This window comes from Lissotriton helveticus, chromosome 1_1 (genome assembly GCF_964261635.1).
Source record: "Lissotriton helveticus chromosome 1_1, aLisHel1.1, whole genome shotgun sequence".
Lineage (NCBI taxonomy): Eukaryota > Metazoa > Chordata > Amphibia > Caudata > Salamandridae > Lissotriton > Lissotriton helveticus.
In genome coordinates this window covers 853,880,823-853,904,860 of record NC_136057.1, presented here as the reverse complement: position 1 = coordinate 853,904,860, position 24,038 = coordinate 853,880,823, and the positions used below count along the sequence as shown (strand labels likewise).

General features: G+C 47.7%; 1 protein-coding gene across 1 annotated transcript in view; it reads right to left on the bottom strand.

Annotated features, from left to right (window-relative positions):
- Window positions 1–24,038, bottom strand: part of LOC144818194 (sodium-coupled monocarboxylate transporter 1-like) — a 139,591-nt gene that overhangs the window by 22,605 nt on the left and 92,948 nt on the right. The window contains exons 8-10 of the mRNA XM_078675335.1: window positions 23,014–23,102; window positions 19,708–19,820; window positions 19,535–19,602 (exon numbers count right to left, since the gene is read on the bottom strand). Of these exons, the coding sequence (XP_078531461.1) occupies window positions 19,535–19,602; window positions 19,708–19,820; window positions 23,014–23,102 (270 nt within the window). The remainder of the gene's footprint in view (window positions 1–19,534; window positions 19,603–19,707; window positions 19,821–23,013; window positions 23,103–24,038) is intronic.

Genomic DNA, 24,038 nt, shown 5'->3' with positions numbered 1-24,038 from the left:
CTCAAACACAGTGCTGTCAGGTCAATGCCTTCGTACCGCCGGCAGGTCCTCCCCCCTAACCATAGGGCCATGCCCTCCATCCCAATGTATAGGGCCATGCCCTCCGTCACCACGTATAGGGCCATGCCCTCCGTCACCACGTATAGGGCCATGCCCTCCGTCACCATGTATAGGGCCATGCCCTCCGTCACCATGTATAGGGCCATGCCCTCCGTCACCAATGTATAGGGCCATGCCCTCCGTCACCAACGTATAGGGGCATGCTCTCCGTCACCAACGTATAGGGCCATGCCCTCTGTCACCAATGTATAGGGCCATGCCCTCCGTCACCAATGCATAGGGCCATGCCCTCCGTCACCAATGCATAGGGCCATGCCCTCCGTCACCAATGCATAGGGCCATGCCCTTCGTCACCAATGCAGAGGGCCATGCCCTCCGTCACCGATGCAATAGGGCCATGCCCTCCGTCACCAATGCATAGGGACATGCCCTCCATCACCAATGTATAGGGCCATGCCCTCCATCACCAATGCATAGGGCCATGCCCTCGTCACCAATGCATAGGGCCATGCCCTCGTCACCAATGCATAGGGCCATGCCCTCGTCACCAATGCATAGGGCCATGCCCTCGTCACCAATGCATCGGGCCATGCCCTCCGTCACCAATGCATAGGGCCATGCCCTCCGTCACCAATGCATAGGGCCATGCCCTCCGTCACTAAATGTATAGGGCCATGCCCTCAGTCAACGTCACCCCCGGGGCGTGCTTCCAGGCCGCGGAATCGAGCTCCCTACGAAGTATGACCGCACTGAACCGAGGCCGTGCCCTCTCTCTCGGGCCCAGGGCCCCCCCCTGTCAACACAAGGCCTGGGAAGCCACCCAGCGCCTGCAGGCAGTCCGCCGAAACCGGCCGTCCCACCAGAGAGAAGCCCTCCGAATGGTGCGTCCCACACCGGAGCCCGTCTGCCAGGAAAAAACCCCTGCCGCAGTGGCCCCAACACCCCCGTCACCTACCATACCCCGCTGCCCCCGACATGGCTGCGTCACCATTCCGCGTCAGACCCCACCGCGCGTTGCGACCCCCCTGTCCTCCGGCGGGCGTGCTCCCTGACCATGGAGTCGAGCTCACTACGGAGAATGACCACACCGACATGGGACCGTGCGTCCTCTCTGGCGCCCAGGAAGAAGTCCTCCACACAGTGCGTCACCCCCCAGAGCCTGTCCGCCAGGAAAAAGCCCACTGCAAAGAACGTACCTCTCACCCACGCACGACCCCCAAATGCCCTTGAAATGCCCGCGGCCTAACCGAGACGCTTTCCCTGTTCACGCCTATAACGCCCGTACCGTCCGCTCGAGCCCCCCAAACCTGCACCTAGGCCGACACCCCAAAAAGTAGTCAGCACCTAAAAACGCCCCATGTTCACCATAACGGCAAGAAAAGGATCCAGTGCGCTCTGCAAAAAACCCCCGACCCTGCGAGACGGGTAGACTCCACCCCCTTCAGAACCCCAGGTTACCGACAAAGCTACACCGGAGCCCGAATGAGGCCCGAACGACTCCCCTATCAATGCCCCCCGTGTCCCCACATACAACTCCAGCCCCCCCCAGACCTTCACCCAGGCCGCCCCAAGCAATGTGTAGTCCTCCAAGACGCCAAAGCCCTCCCAGACACTCTAGACAATCTACCCCTGCACTTGGCTCCCCCTTATAAATACCAATATGTGCTCAGCTTAACTGGTATTTTGCTGCTTCTGTTATTGCCTCCACTTATATTATACAAGTAACATTACACCTACAACAAGCCATGACTATTGGCTTTGTCAAAGGTTGTTAGTTGGATAAGATAAATATACTACATGCATACATAACACCATGGCGTCGTTGTATATACTATTGAAAATGCTTTGGTTCTTGTGCGAGTGGTTGTGGCGTAATGGCTAGAGAGCTACTAACTTTGGAGCTCAGGAAGCAGGTTTGAGTCTCAGCATCAGCTCAAGGTACAGTGTTTCTGAGCAAATCAATTAATCGCCAGTTCCTACCAAAAAATAAATGAATATGTCTTTGTTGATGCTCAGGGAAAGCACTTCGAGTTTTACAATATATAACTGCAAACAAATAAAAGTTACGTCAAAAACAGTGTACTGCTGCAGAGGTAAGATTTCTTTCCATTCAGAGAGCTAGGACGAAAATGTTGAGCCCGACAGGGACCCGTCTCGTTACCTGCTTTTAAGAATTGTCAGTGCTGGGCACCGGCAGGACCCGGCCCACTTAAAGCTGTGGCACGTTGCCAACTGTGTGTTCTTTAGCCTGAGGCAACTATACATTTCTGCACAGGAAGCAAAGGTGGGCGCTGGGGATAAGAACTGCTTATTGCCACTGAGGCGACCTGTCGTCACCTCCAACCAAACTTCTCGTAGTACTATCGTGCCCCCGATGGAGACGAATCTAAATGGAATGGGCAGGAAGCAATACAGTATCCAGAGCAGGGGGTGCACCACATTCTGCGATTGGAGGGGGGGGGGCGCATTTTGTACTAAGCCTCTGGCCTAAATATCATAAATATGCTTGTGGCGGGCACAAAAACCATGCAAGGGGCTTGCGTGTGTGATTTAAATGTGCGTGACCGCGGCGAACCGCAGAACTCACAGGGACGCGGCAGAATACACAACCCGCTGTCAGGGCTGAAACACAGACAGGGTGTGGCCAGCCCGCCCTGTTGACAATCCGCAGCAGGTTGTTCGGGTTTATTTATACTGCCTACACTTTGGCACACTTGCGGCCCGGCCACTTTCTTCAAAGGCGGTGTCTGTGGCGCAGCCTCGGGGTAAATAAAAGGCACACTCTGAAAGCAGGTGTCTGGAAATGAGTAACTTCATTCGGGGCCCGGCGAGCAGAGCGCGGTGTCGGCTCGGGCAGCTACAAAGGGGAGATTCACAGAAACATCGCGGTATTAAAGAAACGTCACTGTGTCCGACCAGGTGTGTTGAATGTGTAGCCGCGGTTGTGGCGGTGAGACCCGCATTCATTTTGCGTTTCCGGTCGGATAATTTGGTCAATCCTGTCTCCTAATTTTGCACAGTCATGCCCCCTAATTTCAGTGGCCATAACAGCGCTAAAAACACTAGCACAATGTTAATGGGGTATAGCTTCCATATGGACCACAATCGACGGATTCAATTCTATAGTAAACGCGTCCTCAGAATTTTTTTTATTTTTATTTTTTTTTATTTATTTATTTATTTATTTATTTATTGATTTCTACATCTCCACCCTAATCCTTCTGCGTGTCGCCATGGATTATACACCGACCTGAAGCAGTGGTAAGTGTGAATGCTGTGATGCCGAAAAAAGCCGGGAGTTCACTGCATTCAAAGATAGTCCTGCTCAGTGTTAGCGATCTGAAGAGCCACATGCTGGAAGGAAGCAAAAATCCGGCACCTTTTTTGCAATTCCACAACTGTTGTTTTTATCTGTCTTTCACGTGTTTGGGCTGTGCTCAGAAAGGAAAGCGCTTGTCGTTTAGTCCACAGAAGGTGCACAGATAAATGGAATAAAACTGAGTTTTCAATATCCTGAACTGTTCGGTTGTGCTGTACTGCCGCCTTTCTTCTTCCAAGGTAACTCAGATTGTATACGCACCCGTTGACCTGAAATGCGGTCGAGCAGGTTGAAAAAAGTCTTTAACAAAAAGACTATTTACGTGAAGAAAAGGTTCCTCGGAGGCATGTATCATTACGCCTCAACTACACCTCACAGGCGATGCATAGCCGGAGATTGTGGGGAGTCTTTCAACGCGCCCCCGGCAGGCATCTTCAGGACAGTGGCGCGTGCCACGCTAGGCCGTGACCGTGCGTAAGAGCGCAAAACGTGTGCCCGTGGCAGCGGAGCGCCGCTCTTCCGCCTCTGGCAAGTGGCTGGCACACCCTGCACCCACAGAGCGGGCTGACAGCCCAGCGGCACTGCACGCCCTGAAACCTATTTGCTAACCATGCGTTGTAGTAAACGCACATGCCAGAAACCCTCCCCCCCCCCACTTTCAAGGGTGGCAAACCTCCCCCGCACCCCTGCCGATCCATGCTCCCGCTCCGGGATTAGCCGCTGTGTATATGAAATACCTCTCCCCAATTGGGAGCAGCAGGTAGGCCCCTCTGAATCTTGCATACACATCGTAACTGATAATGTCACAGGTACCGTAACGCCCATTCCTCCCGTCTCTTACCGCCCCCCATCCCCCTACACCACCAAGAAGTCCATACCCCCAGCGTACACTCCTAAAAATTACCACCCCCCAAGAAGTACATCAGTCTTTACTCCCCTGCCCCAAAACAAAACCCCGGCGGCCGTAGGGACCCTTCGGGTAGGGGCAGCTGGGACTCACCTAGTCCCACGTGAGAGCCCGACCGCCCGCACCAGGCAGAGCCGGCGCATCCGCTCGGCCGCGTGGAGCCGCATGCTGCTCTCCCGAGCTCCTCCTACATCCAGCGATGTGTCCAGCATACCTCCTGCCGCGGCCCGTCCCTGCACCAGCGAAGTGTCCAGCCTGCCGGGAAATTCTCGTTTCACCCAAGCCTGAAATGTCCCATTGTATCTACACACATTCAGTAAGTCCATTCTTCTGCAGGCTATCTACTCGTGCCGTTTGTGACAATGGATGATTTGAAAAAATGTCCATCCGCACCCCCCGCCCGGCGGCCGAGACACCACACTTAAAATGGTGTCTCTGCCGCGTGCCCGGCCGGATACCAAAACCCAGCCCAAAAGAAGCCCAACAAAGCCCCACCCCCCAGCCCAAAAGCTACCAGAACACCCAAACCCGTCCCCGGGCGGCGCCAGCTCCACCCCCCCCCTTTCCCCAGCCCCCAAATTCCCCCGGGCGGGGCAGGCCTCCCTTTGGTCGGCCGCCCCCCCCCAGGACCCCAGTGTGAATTCAGTATGTGGGCAACAGGTACAGGTTCACTGTGTACAGAATCTGTGCACAGCCTGTACACACCAGCACACGACCTACACAAAATAATTTTTCCAGGCTTCCTTTTAAAAATTCCTAGAAAGACTATTTAGCATCAACCAAAGGGGACAGAATGAATTCATTTACAGCACTCACCAACATAGAAAACAGACAACGAGGCACTGAGGGGTAATTAAACGCAATATTTACGCATAGTATCCTAAGTTAATTAAATTGTTTTCTGTGTGCTGGCAGCTAATCATGCACGTGAAAACGTGCCCCCTTCTGTGTTAGGTCGACTCTCTCTGATAACCAGTGTGTGCCAAATTTCATGAACGCTGTTGGGACAGGTGACAAAAAAACATGAATGTCCCAACAAACCTGGACATCTTCTCACCCTAGTGATAAGTTAAATACATAATGAACAGAGGTGGGTGAAAGGCAAAATAAGCATAGCGCGGTGCATCCATTAGTCAGCAATAATCCCACTCTAATCTCATAAGAGATAAGGACATAAGGGATTTAACCAAATTTAGTGAGTGGCAAGAAAAAAGATCTTGCGAGGTAAAAGTGAACACACAGCAGTGGTCCGACAGATGGGAAAGTTGGATCAGTATGTTGCAGAGAACAGGTGGCAGACTGGTGAAGGAGGAGGTGGTCAGAGCCAGGAACAAGCTCTTTCAAGATGTTCAGATTGCCTGGTAGGAGCAGTATAGGAATAGACTAGCTCAGGCAGAATCAAGGTAGGATTAGCTAATTAGAAATAGGTTTTAAGAGAAGAGCTTTCATTTCGGCCTTGAAAACAGTCAATCAAGTAGTGGTTCGAAATCCAGGAGACAGAGTTCCAGACGCTGAAGGCACTCCGGCGCTTCTCTACAACCTGGATAAAACAAATTGGCATAGCCATTAACTAGATCTCGCATAGGTGAGACCTACTGGCTTTGACAATGCTTGTCTATGTGGAGAATAGTGAAAGCATGAAACCTCATCTTGTGTTAAATTGTTATTGCTCTTGCTGAATAGCTTTTGTATAGCGTGCATTAGTAGGGCACTGCAGCGCCTTTTGTCAGTCTGGGGTGTAACTTTGCAAGCATTTCAGTTGCTGGCTGGTGCCTGATTGAGTCTTGTCAAGATGTGAGGTCAGGATAACGACTGTGTCCTTTTTAATGAGTTTTCTTTGGGCGAGACCAGAGGACTGCACCAGATTGCTTACACATTTCCTGGGTCCCTGTTGGACAACTAAAGTGTGTGAGAAGTAGCTGACCATTATGTAGGGGCTGAATGCACAAATGTCCAATTAATTGTACGTTGTGGCTGTGTTGGAGGCATGTTGAGAGATCTATCATGATGTGTGCTATTGTAAGTCAGTATATGGAATGTCTTCATGTGCGGCGCAATTTAGAGCACGTTGACACCCACATAAAAAGCACATCTGCTGTGGTGTGTGTGTGTGATGTTCTGCCTAAATAGGGCTTTTAGATCTTGTGCGTTTGCCAAGTGACGTGCTATTTGGTGTATGTGCTTTCGTTGGTATACGGACACCCAGCCATACAATGAATTTGAGAAGGCCTCGTACTGAAAACTGTGGAGAACGCCTAAGAGTCGTGCAGACGGTGAACAGTAAAATGGTCTGATTGGATTGTGGGGCTGGCAGAGCACCTGTCCTTAGAGTCTGATTTAGTGCTTGGTGTAATGGGAAATATGACGATTTCTGTAGGAGCTGCAAATCTAGCGGAGAGCCCAACAGCGGAACTGCCACCACTAAGCTATCTATATGTGTCTGGTGTAATCTCCTCTTGTGTTAGCCCTTGCTCAACAAACAACAAGTTTTTCAGCTGCGCCAAACTCTTGAGTTAGGCCCCACGTGTGTATGTAGATTCCCTCGCTTCTGTTTTAGTTTTAATTCTCAGCCGCACCTACTTCCTGTCAGCACATGCCCATTCAGAGAAAGAGCATCTTCTAGGAAGAACCCCGTGGCTATGTTGCATATTATTTTAGAATTGCACCATCAGAAAATTGGCTTTCTGCTGACTCGCTTAATCAAAACATCATCTGTTGGTTGAGCGGATAAATGATATTTATTTATTTATTTATTTAAACTTGTATTGCGCACAGCTACCCTCAATGGGTTTCCCGGCGCCAGAGATAGATAAAAGAAAGAGACAAGCAGAAGGCCCGAAACAGAGCTGGCTGTGCAGGGAATTTAATTAAACAAAAGGGTCTTCAGTTTTTTACGGAATGAAAGGAGATCGGTCTCAACTTTCAGAGCCGACGGGAGGGCATTCCACATCTTTGGGCCAAGATAAGAAAAAGAGCGGCCGCCCATTTTGGCCAGTCTAATTCTGGGAACAAGGAAATCGCCACTAGTGGAAGATCTTAAAGTCCGACCAGGCTTATAGTCTTGAACCAGGTTCTGCAGGTATTTGGGGGCAGAACCCTGCCTGATTTTAACAAGGAGGCATAAGGTTTTAAATTTTACACGGTTCGGGACTCTAAGCCAGTGAAGATCACGCAGAGCCTGAACTGCGGAAGATCTCCGAGGTACTTTACACAATAAACGGGCTGCCGAGTTTTGCACCACTTGAAGCTTATTTATAGTGGCCTTATCAGCCCCAAGATAGAGCACATTCCCATAATCAATACGAGAAATCACAAGAGCCTGGACGACAGTTCTCCGAGTAGAGCAGGGTAGCATCCACAGGATCTTCTGCAACCATATTAGCATGGAAAAACAGATTGCAGCGACCTTAGTTACCTGTTGTGTCATAGAGAGCCTATCATCTATGAGAAAACCTAGGTTGCGGGCAACGGGGGCTGGCTTCGGCAGAGGGCCCATATCACTGGGCCAATGTCGAGGGCCCCACAGGTCTTTATTCTTGCCCAGGATGACAACCTCGGTCTTGTCACCGTTGAGCTTGAGCAGATGGTCGTGCATCCAAGCAGCAACGCGTGACAGGCCAAATTTCAAGGCCGAAATCTCATGGTCCTCACTGCTGGAAAGAGAGAACACAATCTGCGTGTCATCGGCGTACGAATAGATTGTCAGACCGGCGTCCTCCACGATAGTAGCAAGGGGTCTGATATAGATATTAAACAGCAGAGGGCTGAGAATCGACCCCTGAGGGACGCCGTATGCCGATGAATAAACAGCAGATTCAGCTTCTGTCGAGAACACCTGAAATGTGCGCTCACCTAAAAAGGAGGTAATCCAGGCCAGCGCAGATCCAGCGACACCAAGGGAGCGGAGAGAATCAAGAAGGATGGAATGAGACACAGTATCGAACGCTGCACTCAAATCCAAAAGGATGAGTGCAAAGGTCTCCCCGCGATCGATACCGTGCCGAAGCCTCTCCGTCACCCCGAGGAGAGCGGACTCAGTGGAGTAATGAGCGCGAAACCTGGATTGGGACGGATGAAGATATCCCACGTTCTCGACAAATGAATTAAGCTGAGTGTTCACATGTCGTTCCAAGATTTTGGAGCATGCAGGCAGCAGGGATATGGGCCTGAAATTGGCTAAGTTAGAGGTGTCCGCACCGGTCTTTTTCAGCAGGGGAACTACCATGGCATGCTTCCACTCTTGCGCCACCAGAGACTCTGTAAGAGATGAGTTCAGGAGTCTCATTAGGACTCTCCGTGGTTCAAGGTCCAACAGTTTTAAAATGTTCATAGGAACAGGGTCCCTAGGAAAGCCTGACCTGATACTGTTCAGACATGAGAGGAAGGTGGTGTCATCAAACAAAGGCCAATCGTGAATGTACATTGAAGGGGGAGGAAGAGGACTGCTAAAAGTTGCCACCGGTTGGGAGTCAGCAAGTGGGGGTGAAGTATTCAGAATTTCATGAATACGCTCCACCTTAAAAATAAAAAAATCTGCGATGGCATCACACTGTGATTTATCCAATGCCGGAGCAGAAGGTACTGTGTCTGCTCCCGTTAGCTTCTTCACCACAGCAAAAAGAGTCCGTGGACAGTTCTGTGACTGGGTAATCGTGGATGCGGTAAAAGTGGCCTTGGCCAATTTACAGTTAACATGGTAGCTTTTTAATGCAACTTTATAAATCACCTTACTAGAGGTAGAATAGGAAAGTCTCCATTTCCTTTCCAACGCCTTGCACTTGGCTCGTTGTAATTTTAAATCTTCAGAGAACCAAGGTGCAGGAGGATGAAGGGATCTATGGTTATTAGATAAAGGAGGAGAGAATGCAATTACAGCATCCATTAACCACTGGGAAACTGCAGCATTAGATTCTAAACCAGAGCTTTCCAGAATCTGAATAGATTCAGTAAGATGATGATTGAGAGTCACCATATTGAGCTTGTCCCATCGATAGGAAGGCTTGCTCTTAGAAACACAGGGCTTAGATTTGGGTGAGGAGGAAGGTAACATAAAGTGTACCGCAAAATGGTCAGACCATTCTAATGGGCGGGCCCTTTGGGAGCAATCATGAGGCAAATTAGAGATGATTGGATCTAACAGATGACCGGCCGAGTGGGTAGCCCCAGAGTTACGAAGTAAAAGATTAAAAACTTCAAGGTCAGACAATAACGACTGACTAAGAGTACCTTCCACATCTTCAAGATGGATATTTAGATCACCAAGAATGGTGAAATTAGCCGTTTTAAGTAACACGGGAGATATAATGTCAGCCAACGATGATATCCAAGGGCCAGAATTGCCCGGAGTGCGATATATTAAAAGACCGGACAGCGTTAGTTGAGGGCCAATCTTCAATTTGAAGAGTGCGGCCTCACTTCCAGGAATGGGGAACGACTCCAATTTACATTGGTAGATGGTTTTAAAAATAATAGCAATCCCCCACCCTTCCCGGAAACCCTGTCCTGGTGTACCATAGCATAATTGTTGGGAACGGCTATGGCAATGTCAGGTCCAGAGCTTTCGTGAAGCCAGGTCTCAGTCAGAAACAATGCATCAGGCGACTCATCATTTATAAAGTCAAATAAATTGAATTTATTTTTGGGGAGCGATCTGCAATTTATGCTCCAAAATTGAAGAGGAAGGGAGGCTAAAAGTTTCTTAGTGGGCTTCCTTTTACCCCGGTGATGCGCCTTAGCAGTTTGTGTCTTTGAAAGCAACATCTTACCGGTGGAAAAGCCACAGCCAGCACAAGTGAAGTAATGGGTAGGCAGAGTACATAACGTACAAGGGGCGGATATATGGGGTCGCAAAGATCGTAGAGTAGATGCAGAATACGTTAAACGAATGGCAGAAGGATCGTGGGGTAACCGGCCCGAGATAAGATACAAGGCGTCAGTGTACTGCCCGTCCTGCAGCCCGTCCTCAGCGCGGACGGGCGCAGACGGTCAGAACTCAGGCGAAACTCCCGCGAAATTTCGGCGATCCCGCTGCGCCTTACCGCTGCGCGTCAGCATGCCTTGCTTTATGCTGGTCTAGCCTCCTAGCGACTAGACCGCTGGGAGCATGAAGCGCCGCCGGGCGTTTGCCCCACCAAAGATGGCCGCCACACGAGACAGGGCGAGGGACCCGCGAAATGCGGTGTTTTCCCGATTACAGTGCAGGTAAGCGGGACAGAGGTGCAAGTATGCGAGGCCAGTTAAAAACAGGGGAAAATAGAAATAAAATCAACTAATTAGACAAAAAGAGATAATTTTAAAATTATGCACGCGGAGCTGCACGAAAATGCAGCGCTAGTCCTGTGATGCACCAGAGCTTGTGAGAACGCTCACCTGAGATTGCCTTGCTTTATGCTGGTCTAGCCTCCTAGCAACTAGACCGCTGGGAGCATCAAGCGCCGCCGGGTGTGTGCCCCACCAAAGATGGCCGCCACACGAGACAGGGCGAGGGACCCGCGAAATGCGGTGTTTTCCCGATTACAGTGCAGGTAAGCGGGACAGAGGTGCAAGTATGCGAGGCCAGTTAAAAACAGGGGAAAATAGAAATAAAATCAACTAATTAGACAAAAAGAGGTAATTTTAAAATTATGCACGCGGAGCTGCACGAAAATGCAGCGCTAGTCCTGTGATGCACCAGAGCTTGTGAGAACGCTCACCTGGGATTGCCTTGCTTTATGCTGGTCTAGCCTCCTAGCGACTAGACCGCTGGGAGCATCAAGCGCCGCCAGGCGTGTGCCCCACCAAAGATGGCCGCCACACGAGACAGGGCGAGGGACCCGCGAAATGCGGTGTTTTCCCGATTACAGTGCAGTTAAGCGGGACAGAGGTGCAAGTATGCGAGGCCAGTTAAAAACAGGGGAAAATAGAAATAAAATCAACTAATTAGACAAAAAGAGGTAATTTTAAAATTATGCACGCGGAGCTGCACGAAAATGCAGCGTTAGTCCTGTGATGCACCAGAGCTTGTGAGAACGCTCACCTGAGATTGCCTTGCTTTATGCTGGTCTAGCCTCCTAGCGACTAGACCGCTGGGAGCATCAAGCGCCGCCGGGCGTGTGCCCCACCAAAGATGGCCGCCACACGAGACAGGGCGAGGGACCCGCGAAATGCGGTGTTTTCCCGATTACAGTGCAGGTAAGCGGGATAGAGGTGCAAGTATGCGAGGCCAGTTAAAAACAGGGGAAAATAGAAATAAAATCAACTAATTAGACCAAAAGAGGTAATTTTAAAATTATGCACGCGGAGCTGCACGAAAATGCAGCGCTAGTCCTGTGATGCACCAGAGCTTTCTGCTGACTCGCTTAATCAAAACATCATCTGTTGGTTGAGCGGATAAATGATACAGATGCTCAGGTCTCCAGCCTTTTTTAGGTCTCGCCTGGCGTTAGCAGCATGCATGTGTTGCTCTCGCCATGCGATGGCTTTTTGCAATCAATATGGATTTATAAGGGACTTGTAGCCTCGCCCCTGTTTCCCATGGGCTTGTGTCATTGTTTATGGTAAATGATGGCGCATGATTGGAAATCTGGCTTCTTGGTTACCTCCTTGCCACTTTTAGGATGGCCCATTTGGACAGGCCGACGCCATCTTTGTTCCTGTGACATGGGAGCTGCATTCCTTACAGCGCGTGCGCCGCACATTAAAGCACATTGTCGCGATACAATATGATCACCAGTCCCGGCTCGATCGTACCTTTCGTCAAGACAGCAGAGCCCTATTGATTCCGTTATCATGACTCCATTTCCCCCTAGTCGTCTTTGCAATTCCTGCGCCCTCTTGGCATCACAGTGTCATCATAACACCCTTGTCGCCGTAATTTCATCAACCCTCCTAACATCGACAAACTGTCATATCGTGACAGCAGAAGAGATGTGGATCAAAACTCTCTCTCGCATTCCTGCAGCCCTTTCCCTTCCACCCTTCCCACGCGCGCCTCCTCCCAACTCCTACAGCAGCGTCGAGGGATTCTCCATAGCGCGAGAGCAATCGCCACTCCTTCTCTGCACAGAAATTACGTTCAGGAACAGAGTTGTTCCTACACCTTCGTTTGTCTTTTCTGACTGTGTCTCTTACACAGATTCTAGACTCTCCCCGCCCCTTCCGCTGTACAACACTTCCTTCTCCGAGTTAAAGTACATACATCAGGTATGTCTTCCCCTCTGGCCTAGATTGTGACTTGACTGTGTCCCAGACTTGCCTGCCAACATAGGTGCTAGGCTATGGCATACACACCAGAGCTGCAGCACCCAAGGCGGATTTCGAGTGAAGACTTGCACAAGTGAGTGAAGTCTTGCACACATGAGCGAAGAGAGCCAACCTGACGTCCTCTGAACTGGTTCGGAACTTTTACAAAAAATAGGACCATTATATAATACATGTTCAGCACTGTTTTCATATAAATTGGCTAAAGGCTGAGACATTTCTGAAACCTTCTAATAATGTCATTCTCTGCCTTGTACACTGACCCTAGACAGGATTGTTAGGTCCCTCAACCATCCCAAAAGTAGAATGAGAAAATCATTTGCAATGCAATACGTCTCGCATTTACGCGAATTTAAGCTCTTGGCATTGTAAATGACAATGCTTTTTATTTATGCTTACAAAACCAAATCATAAATAAAAAGCATTGTCCTTTACAATGCCAATAGCTCAAACTCGCGTAAATGCGGGAGCAATTGCATTACAAATGCTTGTTTTAAGCCGTTTGCGGGACCCCTCCCCACCTAGCACTTGCCCCCCCAACCTACGAGCCATGCCGGCCGCCCCTGATTGCTACTTAAATGGAGTAAAGCATCTTTGTCACCGTATGAAATGTTCCAGTACCATTTGGTAAAGTCACACCAGCATCATAGTTAAATGGAGTAAAGCCTCCATGTCACTGTAAGAAATGCCCCAGTACTCTCATGGGAAGTTACAGTTACATCGTGGTTTCCAGGAGTAATGCATTCATGTCACCATATGGAACGTCCCAGAGCCCTCTGGTGAAGTTATGGAGGCATCTTAGTTCAGTGCAGTAGCATGCTTGTCACCTAAGAAATGCCCCAGCACCCTCTGGTGAATTACACTGGCACTGTGGTTCAGTGGAGTAATGCATCTACTATAGGGTCTAGTGTTTGGCTTAGTGGTCAGCAGTTTGAATCCCACTATTTCTACACTGCCTTTCATCCTTCTATGGTAAATGAACCGGATAATGTCAAACTTCAGCCAAGGCACAGGTCGAGGGTAAACGCAGGTTGACAGCATCTATCCACTATTTTCACAGGGTGGACACCATCTACCTGACAAGAAGTTGGGCCTCACTGAAATATGCAGAACGGGTCCCAATGTAATTTTCAGACAGCAGGATACATTCAGTAGCGCCTGCACATTGTCAGCTTTCCTTCCGAACAGCAACGTGCAGGCAGGGAGGGGCTTATCAGTTTTCAGCTGGGACCAAACAAAGGCCACAGTTAAGGGGCCAATAGCACTCCTTTTGTTTCAGTATCATAGGTGGGAGCTATCTGGGGTCTCACCCCTATATGCAAATGCAATGGAGGGGAAACAAAGGCACACATTTTGTTATTACTTCACAAGTACTCAGAAGCTTGCTTTTGACTTTTTTCAGTCTCAGTACCTATGAAATATGCATGCACTATAAGAATGCCAGATGTAACGGTCTGTCCCAGTATTTACACAAATATCAATTTAAATACTGCGATTTTCTTTTTTCTTTTTTAGCATTGTAACACTACTCATCCCAATGCAGGGTGTTAGAGTTTTTTACATTACACATACACATTATACATTGAAAATAAATCATAGATGTGTAAATCAATCTACAGGACGTGTTACATTAGACAATGAAGCTTACAGGGTATTGGAGTCTCGTGTTCTTCATAGCTCAATGTGCTATATTAGAAGGATTACAATTAATAAACTGGAAGTAACAAAAGGATCTCTGTGTTAAAAGCAGTAACCCACATACCCATTTACATAAAATACAAATCTGTCACCTATGTGTTACATGATGTGCTTTGCAGGAGATATATTAACAATCGATGCTACTTTGATTAAAAACTGGAACTCGATTAAACACAGATCTCTCCAGTAAATCCATCAACTTCCAGAGTAATCTTACCATTATTATTATTCCCTGGGATTTACAGGGTACACAAAGACCTTTGCAGCAGGTGACTTTACCCCATGAGATATTGTAAAATGCAGACTTTGCAACCAATTCAGCAGAACAGACTGGCGGCTGCATTTCTCCTTGTTGCCGATTTCTTTTGAAAGAGTTAAAAAAGTAACAAACACCATAGCACAATTTGTTAGATAATTCATATGACAGTGTCAAAGTGTCTAAAAGTCGATTAAGTTTTGATCCCTTACAAACGGAGTACCGGGATTCTCATCAGGACAAAGACATGTATGCCTGAGACTAATGCCTGTTGATCACTGTGTATGGTCACACAGGGAACTATAGAGGCAGGCACCGTGGCGCATGCCAATAGGAGGTCCACTAGGGTGATCCGGTCCCTAAGGTAAATTTCAGTTTATCTACAGAAGTTTTGTAAATAATGCCAAGATTGGCAATCCGAGCGAAGGCTGGACAGTCTCTACAGTATGTTTGTTTCCTCAACAGGGGTCAAAATTCCTCACCATATGCCAGGAAAATAAGCCGGACCGCCTAAACTGCTTAAATACGAAACGTCATCGACTTTTAGACACCTTGACCCTGTCATATGAATTACCTGACAAATTGTGCTATGGTGTTTGTCTTCATATTTGCTCGGCAATTGTGTATTCCTTTTCAAGCGTTTAAAAATGCCTGGGTCTCTTTTTTTGTCTTCTTTTTCAATTTTAGTGTTTGTGTTTGTTGGACCTATCAGCCTTAGGGTGGGCTTCCCCTACCTTTTTGCCCTTGTGCCTCCCATTTTCACTGTTCCTTTTTGTTGGACCTAGGACTCTGGGCACCTCACCACTGCTAAACAGTGCTGAGGTGCAGGTGCTCTCCCCTAAAACCTTGTGACGCTAGCATATCTGCCACAAGCCCCTGCTACTGCAGTAAGGCTTAACTCTCCATAGGCTAGCACTGGGAAACCCCCTCATGGTATAATTTCTGACAGGGACCTAATAAGTCTGTCATGTATGGTCTTGTTGGACTCAGGGTGGGGAACCCTTTCCAATAATATATGGGGTTTGGGCCCTACTACGCTAGGGATCCCACTTTTAGAAAGTGGACCTTTTCCTGCCTACACTTAGATTGGGCACTGGAGACTCCCCCCTGCACTCTGCATACTGATATCTGCCTGGGTTGGGAGGTGGAAGTGGTGATTCACACCTTCTTCCCTTGGATGGGCTGTGATGGCCTGCCCACTGTAGCCTTGACAGCCCTGTCTCTCGTCAATGTGACAGCCTGGTCAAGGAAGGCAGAGAACATACCAGAACGCACTGGACTCTTCCAGAAGCCCCTGCCCCCAGACCCTTCCAGAGACTTCTACCACTTTCTAGCCCCTAGACTGTAAGATATATAAGGGAGGGTCCTGGCCTCACTTCTTTGTTACACTGCTGGACCACGATGAAACCCTGCTGGAGTGAGGACTGCTGCACAGGAGGATTGCCATTGGGAAGGAGGCTGACTGCTCCAAGGAACTGTTTCTCCACAACCTGCTGAGCTGCCCTACTGTCTGCTAGGGAGAACTGGAAATAACATCTCCAGAGGGTCTCCACCACCCCTTTTAAAGACAGCCTCTGCAGAGCTCGAAAGAACAACAATGTTTTTCTTTAAGGAAGCCCCCTCTGCAGAGCTCATAAAGGCACCAACGTGCTTCTCCTCCAAGAACTGGCCCAACAGCCTTTTGGGGACTACACCACTTATGGGAACTACCTTTCTGGAACTGCAACATTTATGAACGGCCCAGGTCCAATTATGATGCGGGTCAGAAAGCAGAATATAAGGCCGCTCTTAAAATCTACCATATGTCTTGTGATAGTGCGAGAGCTTCCTTTGCGAATACAACGCTTCTTAGGGCACTGAACAGACCTCAGGTTCTGTTCAAAATCGTGAAGGAGCTGTCAGGGGCTTCCGCTGCACCCAAGGCTCCCATTCTTGATACCCTCCAGTGTGAAGTTCTGGCCAACTTCTTCGTCGAAAAGATCGAGAAGATCTATGATACTTTCGACTCCTCTCCTGTTGTGTCCACTCATGTTGTCCTACCTGTAGATACCCCTCCAGTTGTTACGTCCTCCTGTAGTACCCCCATGCCTCCCAAACTTCTTGCCTGGGATCCCATTTCCCTTCCGCTTTTAAAAAAGTACTTACAGGACATAAAATCTGGGTCTCCGCTCGACCCGATGCCCCCTCAAATCCTGAGTTCTTTGGATTCCTCCTTACTCCTTATTATTTTGAAAGTCTTGAACGCCTCCCTTTCTGAAGCGATCGTGCCCGACGAATGGAAGCACGCAATGGTGGGAGGAACAGTCCCTGGATGGAGGCAGGCGGTGCCCTAACTGACCGGGTGATGTCTGCACAGCCCCCGGCAGGCCTGCAAGTTAATTAAGGCATACCCCGGCACTCGCCCGTGAATGAGGGCAGTCCCTGGCAAGTCCTGCTTTTACAATGCTGGCAATAACAGTTCAGTGATCCTCAATGAGCCCCAAACAAAGTCTCGCTCCGGCCCGCTACTGATGATCACAGTCCCCGGCAGTCCTGCTATTCTCTTTAAGGCAGTCACTGGCACTCATTAATAAAGGGGGCTGTCCCCGCCGGCTACCACTCGCTCCCGCCAACTTTCCCCACACGGCAGCTTAATGCTACACGCTGTCCGTTACCTGCGGGTGGAGGGTGAGCCGGACACCATCGGGGGAGCTCTCCTTTCCTCCGGGGCACTCTCCAGCCGTCGGTGCAACTCTTCCTGGCCCGACCAAAGCTGGGGAAGCCCTCGTGGCAAGACCAATGAGGGAGCGGCAGGCCGATGACGCTGCGGGACTCCTGGGCGGATAGAACCAATCCCAGCGTGGCCTGGGGCTGACGTCGCACCAATCCCAGTGTGGCTTCTCCTGATGCTTGGGATGATGCGCCCAGGGCTCCCAAAGCTCCCGGGCCGCGGCGGTGATTACGGGAGGCAAATTTAAATATCCCGGCGGTGTATGTGCCTAGACAGAGCTTCCTTCGGCGGTACGCTGGTCACGGCCACACAGCGCCCCTCTTGCACAAAGCTTCACCTTGCCTTCAAGTCCAGGGTAGCGGCGGGCCTTCCTGTTCTTAGCGCTACACAGCACGCTCAGGTCCCGCGTTCTGGTATGTTCTCTGCCTTCCTTCACCAGGCTGTCACATTGACGAGAGACAGGGCTGTCAAGGCTACAGTGGGCAGGCCATCACAGCCCATCCAAGGGAAGAAGGTGTGAATCACCACTTCCACCTCCCAACCCAGGCAGATATCAGTATAGTGTTCCCTTAAAAGACTACCGGAATTAATGACTGTTCTCCTTATTAATGAACCTGATAGTTAAGAACTCAGGATTCCTGTGGAACGTGTTTTATTACTGGCGATCTTACTCAGAGTACAGATAAAGATATTTCTATTTTTAAAATACATTGGTGCAGTGTCATTTTGTGTGTGTTTTACTGTGTACTGTTGGGGGTGTGTTGCACAAATACTTTACACATTGCCTCTGAAGTTAAGCCTTCCCGCTATGCGCCAGGCTACTCTGTCGGAAGCTGTGATCCCTACTTGGACTAGTGTACATACTCCGGCCAACTAGAGACCCCAGTTCTAACAGTGTCCACTTGATTTTTGTCTTTTGGGAAATTTAATATATTAAAGGTTCCTTGTCCTAACAGAGAACTTATTATAGATCTCATTGTATTTCTATATTTACCCTGTCTCCTAATCTTTTTGTGAGGGACCACTGTATATAAAAAATCATTTAAGGAGTACGGCACATTTCTGACTTTACCCCTACTCTTATGCTCAATGAGCTGCTTAGCACCAACGCTGGCCTTCTAGCAAAATGGCGCAAGAAGGTCTGCGTTGCATGGAGGATAGTTTTTGTGCTGGAAGGGGCACCTTCTTGCACAAAACCAAATCCTGAGAGGCATATTGCTCTATCTGTGTGTGCTGCCAAATGCAGCACACTTGGAAAGAGGAACTAACGAGGCAACACCCACGCAACGCCCATGGAACACCTTCCCAGGGCACAGTAATGCAACCCAGCGATTTGCACTGCACTGCTTTACTCCAGATTTTTGGAGCTACTCAAAGCCATGCAAAGTGGCTTTGCGAGGCTTAAAAAATCGGACTTGTTTGTGTCACGGTGCCAGAGCAACACAAACCGGGTTATTCATATGGCACTAAATGTATAAGTTGAGACCGAGGTTTTGCGTCATAGTTGCGTCACTGTTTTGAGCACAACCCAGATGCAAAATCTTATTTGTTAAATATTGTAATTCACTCAAATGCACTCATGATATACCTGCTAAACATATGTGTGGGGTCTTAAGATCTGATGTCACTTCTTGTGATGTCCCTTCCTGTGAGATCATGAGTAGTGATGCCACTTCCTGTGGTGAGCCATGGTTTCATGCACTGTGATATCACACACCCTGATGTCACTTCCCTACTGCCTAACTTGGTTAGTCCCCCCACTTCTGTTTTGAAGAACTGGTGCTCTGACATCAGCTGTCAATGTCAAGTAGCTCTAGTGTTGAATAGGTACAATACAAAATAGACTAGATCTAACAGGTTGGCTCACACAATTTGTTTAACCCCTTCGATGCTGGCCCGTTTCCGCCGCTGTGCGGTAAACAAACGAACAGGGCGGGGCCGTGACGAACCCCAGCCGTCATCCGCACACGAGCACCACCGGAGCGTGACGGCTGGGGTTCGTCACCAGCATGCAAGGGGTTAAAGTAACTTTGTTTATTTTGTAAAGCAGTAGAATTCTCAAAAACAAGGCATGTCACCATTTGGGGTTTGTTTTGTTTGGAATAAATTAAAGTTATGCATATTCTGCAAAGTAAAAAGTCTACCCCAAGTGAATATTTGGCCAAATTGAACATATTATATAGAATAGATGTGCTTTGATCGTAATATGGTTGATTGAGACTCGCTATGAAGCATAAATGTAGAGGCCGAGAAGTCTTCCATCAGCTGAAAATCATTCATATTGAAAGGAGTTTATCTTGCCCACCACGTCCGGCAAAAAATATAAATGTACAATTTTACACTCACCTGTAGTAATCCACCCATGAGTGATGCCAAAGCCGCCATGGCGATGCACACAGCACCGTATGCCAGACCTAGACAACAACAGACAACAATAAACCTAGACCTAGACAATAAGAAGATGTTTGGATGGATGAGAAATCTTTGCTAAAAGCGTAACATATGAGTCAAAGACTTACTTGTCCCTTTGGAAGTCCAAGACAGCTGCTGTTCACTGAGAGATTTGAAATATGGTTTGATGAGATCCTCAACGGTCACTGCGGCCAAAGCATTGATACTGGAGGAGACGGTACTGTGGTGCGCAAAATGAGAACCATCTTAGGTTTCCTCATACGGACATGTTTAGAATTTCTGTTATAATACATGGAAGCCTATAATCCATGTAAAAAAGCCTTTCTCTAATTTCCTTATTACACTTGAGTTGTGTCATATCTAGTCACCTGTGGTAACCTAATGACATAGCTGCTCAACGTAATGAGTTTATTACAGTACTGTTGTTACATCATAGGGCCTGCTCCATGAGCCAACAGCCAGAATGAAAGGCGGATCACAGGGTAAAATTACAGCTGCAGTTTGAACAATGAAAAGGAAAAGTAGCTGCGCCTCTGATTTGTTGTAAACAGTGTTTAGCAGAAAAACAACATTTATGGCAATAGGTTTAATTTTTTGCACATAATTACAAGAAAAATAGGATTTGTCTGCATTTTTCTACACATTCTGAGCTACAACATTTCTTAAATCTGACTTACATTAAACTGATTATTATATTGTTTTTGCAACAAATTACTAACTGCTTTTTAGGTGTCTTTTAATTTGCACTACAGATTACGACTTTATTATTCATATCTGCAACCATACTATTTCTTTCAAAAGTAACAGCAAGGCACTAAGTATTAAAGCTGTTTGTGGAACCATGTATTACAAATAATAGAATGCCTTCTGGTGTGCGTTGAGGACATTACACGTTCCCTTTGAGGCTCCATGACCTCTTGAAAGAACACAGCTTCAGCCTTGTTCCAAATGGTCATGGAACTCCTTGGTGCCTTGCAATATGCTCCTTATGAGTGCACATGGTACTTTAGACAATATATTATTTATTTTCTGTGTTCGGATCAGTGGCCGAGCTAGGAGGGAGTGGGGGGCGGTCCGCCCCGGGTAGCACATTTTGGGGGGCGCAAGGTAAGTTTTTTTTCCTCGTCATCGTATGTGGCCTCCCTCTGCTCCTCGTCATCTGTCGATACTCCCCCAACTCGTCATCACCTGTCACCATCCCCCACCCACGCTTAGCCCCACCAGCTGTACCTCGGGGGCAAACTCTGGGATCGCCCCGGGCGGCAAAAGTGCTAGCTACACCACTGGTTGGGATAGTGTCAGATCTCGTTTATGGTGTGGCACAGTAAAGGCATGATGAAGCAGTGTGGTGTCAGGGAAAATGTGTCTGAGCAATGAAGTCTCAGAGAGGCTACCACTAAGCAATATTCGGTTTCCAATCATCACACGCGATCACACATTAGCAAAGAGTGTGGACTGAATTTGCAAAATGTCCTCGTATGTTAAGTTAGTCTACATTTGTAATATGAAAAAGAGCATTAGCAGACGTTTTGCACAAGTGCACAGTTAACATATGACGTAAGTAACTAGACCGATTACCATCATTTCAACCTACAACTACACTGGAACCACAGCAGAGCTAGTATGCAGGCACTAAAAGTTACTTTTAAAGGAAGTTGTGCAAGACACAGCCTATATTTGCTTCTGATTAACTGACATAATAAAGGGAAAATAATGCATGAACATAATCGTCAAAGGTAATCTGAAAAGAGGAACAGGCTCAATGTTTGAAGTCGTGGTTATGACCTGCTCTTGAAATACAAAATATGCCTCCATGTATGTACTGTGGGAAAGTACCAGGACGTGAACTTGCGCAGTGTTGAGCCTAAAAAAGAATAATATTGGGTGCTGTGTTTTGGATTTCTGTACTTTAATTATAAATTAAGTGGCCATATTTCGAATTGAGCAAACGCTGGAAACTGCAGTGGCTTGTTTTCAGATTGATGCCTCATCCGTGCATTGGCAGTGGTGTTCATCATATTAGCGTGCACAACCCACTGCACGACATTTCCCATGGATATAGCACATAAAATATGTTGCTTTGTAAATTGTCCAGACATGTAATGCAATATTCCAAATCCTGAAACTGCTTTTCCGACTGAGGATTTTTCGTCGATTTTCCCATCTCCATATTGCTTTGCTGGTTAGTAGATTTTATACAAGTGGGAAGATTATTTCTATTCCCACGTTTTAATCCCAATTCCCAAATTTTGCTGAAATGGACCACTGCTATAATGAACATACTTTATCGAAGTGCTGATGTTGCAAATACCCTAAATGTTTTCCGTCCATTCTGCTGTGACACATGTATGACTTGTGTGGCAGCAAATTTCTATCCTGAAGTTTAGACTGGTGCATCAGCACCAGTGCTTTTGTTGAGTTTAATGTGAGATTTTGTTTTCTGTGAAGACCTCACAGTTTGCCAATGGGGAGTTATGCAAACGGGTTTGGCCTTCTGTGCTAACTCTGTGAAAACGATTTTTGGTAGATTGCAATACTACAGTCACCCCTTGCAATTTAAATCACTTGAAAGCCTTCAGCAGCAAAATAAAGGGAACATTAAGTAAAAGCAGCCCATCTCCTTGCGGTGACACAGTTCAGTGTGTGACAGCCCCATAAGCTATTCTAGGCCTGCGCCTAACACTCGACATGGACCGAAACCCCTAAACCTAAGTCTAAGCCTGAGCCTAACCCTAAGATTATTCTTACACTCGGCATAATCAATATCTAAAACAAAACCTTACCCATTGCCCGGCCTAACCGTAATCACAACCGACAATTACCCTTGAATTTACATTTAGCACACAACCTAATCTTCGCAATTACTCTTATACATACTTTAGCCAGTTTTACTGATATTCTCAGTAGTGTCTAATCTGATGTAGTTTTACCAGTCCAGTTGTAGGTTGAGCCAGTGGATTCGAAGTAGTGGGTTGCATCTCTATGGCTTCCATGCTGTCACAGTGTATGAGGGTAAATTGTTAACATCAGATACCCGAGGTCAGTTGGTTGTGAGATGAAACAGCCATTGGGAGGTATAACTACTGCTAGGCCTAAAGGCCTAAGCTCTACTGGCACAAACAGAACCACATATCAGATTGCATTTCCCAACAGTCCAGTAGGGCTGAAGATGAAGATGGAAATCTACTCTTGTACGCTTACTCCTATGTTTGGAATAGAAGCAGAAACAACTATACAGATATCAGGAGATTTTCCAGCATTTCTTCAAAAGGCCAGTAGGCAAGGCAAGCCAAGAGAGTTTGGCCAAATCCGAGCACGAACACTGATTGCATGGTTGTTTATATATGTGAGGCTAGAGAAAAGAGCACGGCTGCAAGAGTAACAGACCAGATTTCCAAAAACAATGTCCTTACCTTAAGGTTCCACTGTAGGCACACGCAACAAACAGTCCCGGAAGTCCAGGATAATCCCGCAAGATGTCCAGCGCAAGGTAGGGCATGAGCTGCAATAGAGAAACATATTTCCATTTTCTTTTTCTTTACAAATAATACACGTATTAGAAAGGTTGTAACATTTGTCAGGAGTTATCTACTGTTAGTGTGGGCAGGGTTGTCTACATACTGGACGTTTGTAGGCAAGCACAGAAAAGCAACCCCAATAGCACAACTACGGATCCACGTCCAACCCTCTTCCCTGCTTCAAAACACATGGGCAACCAGAAGACATCTCTGTGCCACCCTTGTGCTTTACCCATAACTCACACATCACTCACCAGCACACAACTGTATAGTAAAAACAAACTTGCTGCCTCAAACCCAAAACACTTTCCCTTATTGATAGTGGGCATCGACAAAGCATACTTATGGTGTAACCCTTAAAAGGGCTTTCCATGCAGCATCTTGTTTTGAGGCTTAGAGGATTTCAGAGTGTGGATGTTAGACTTGGATTTTTCAGCGGGTTCACCCCCGACTTTTGCTTTCTGAACTCCTGTTTTTAACCTATTTTTGTTGGTTTTAGGACTCTGAGCAATTTACCACTGCTATTTAGTGCTAAAATGCATATGCTCTCCATGTAAATTGTGTTTTTCGATTGATATTTCCATGATTGGCTTACATGATTTACTACTAAGTCCCTCGTACAGTGCACTGTGTGTTCACAGGTCCTGTAAATCAATTGCTTTTAGTGGGCCTGCAGCACTGATTGTGCCACCCACAACGGCAGCCTTTCAAAGGTGTCTGAGACCTGTCACTGTAGTGTCTGCATGCAGTTTTTACTGTCATGTCGACCTGGCAAGGGCAACCACTTAACAGGCCCAAACCTTCCCTTTTCTTACATGTAAGGCACTCCCCAGGTAGGCCCAAGACCCCCAGAGGCAGGGTGTAGTGTATGTGAAAGGTAGGACATGTACTGGTGTGTTTTACATGTCCTGACAGTGAAA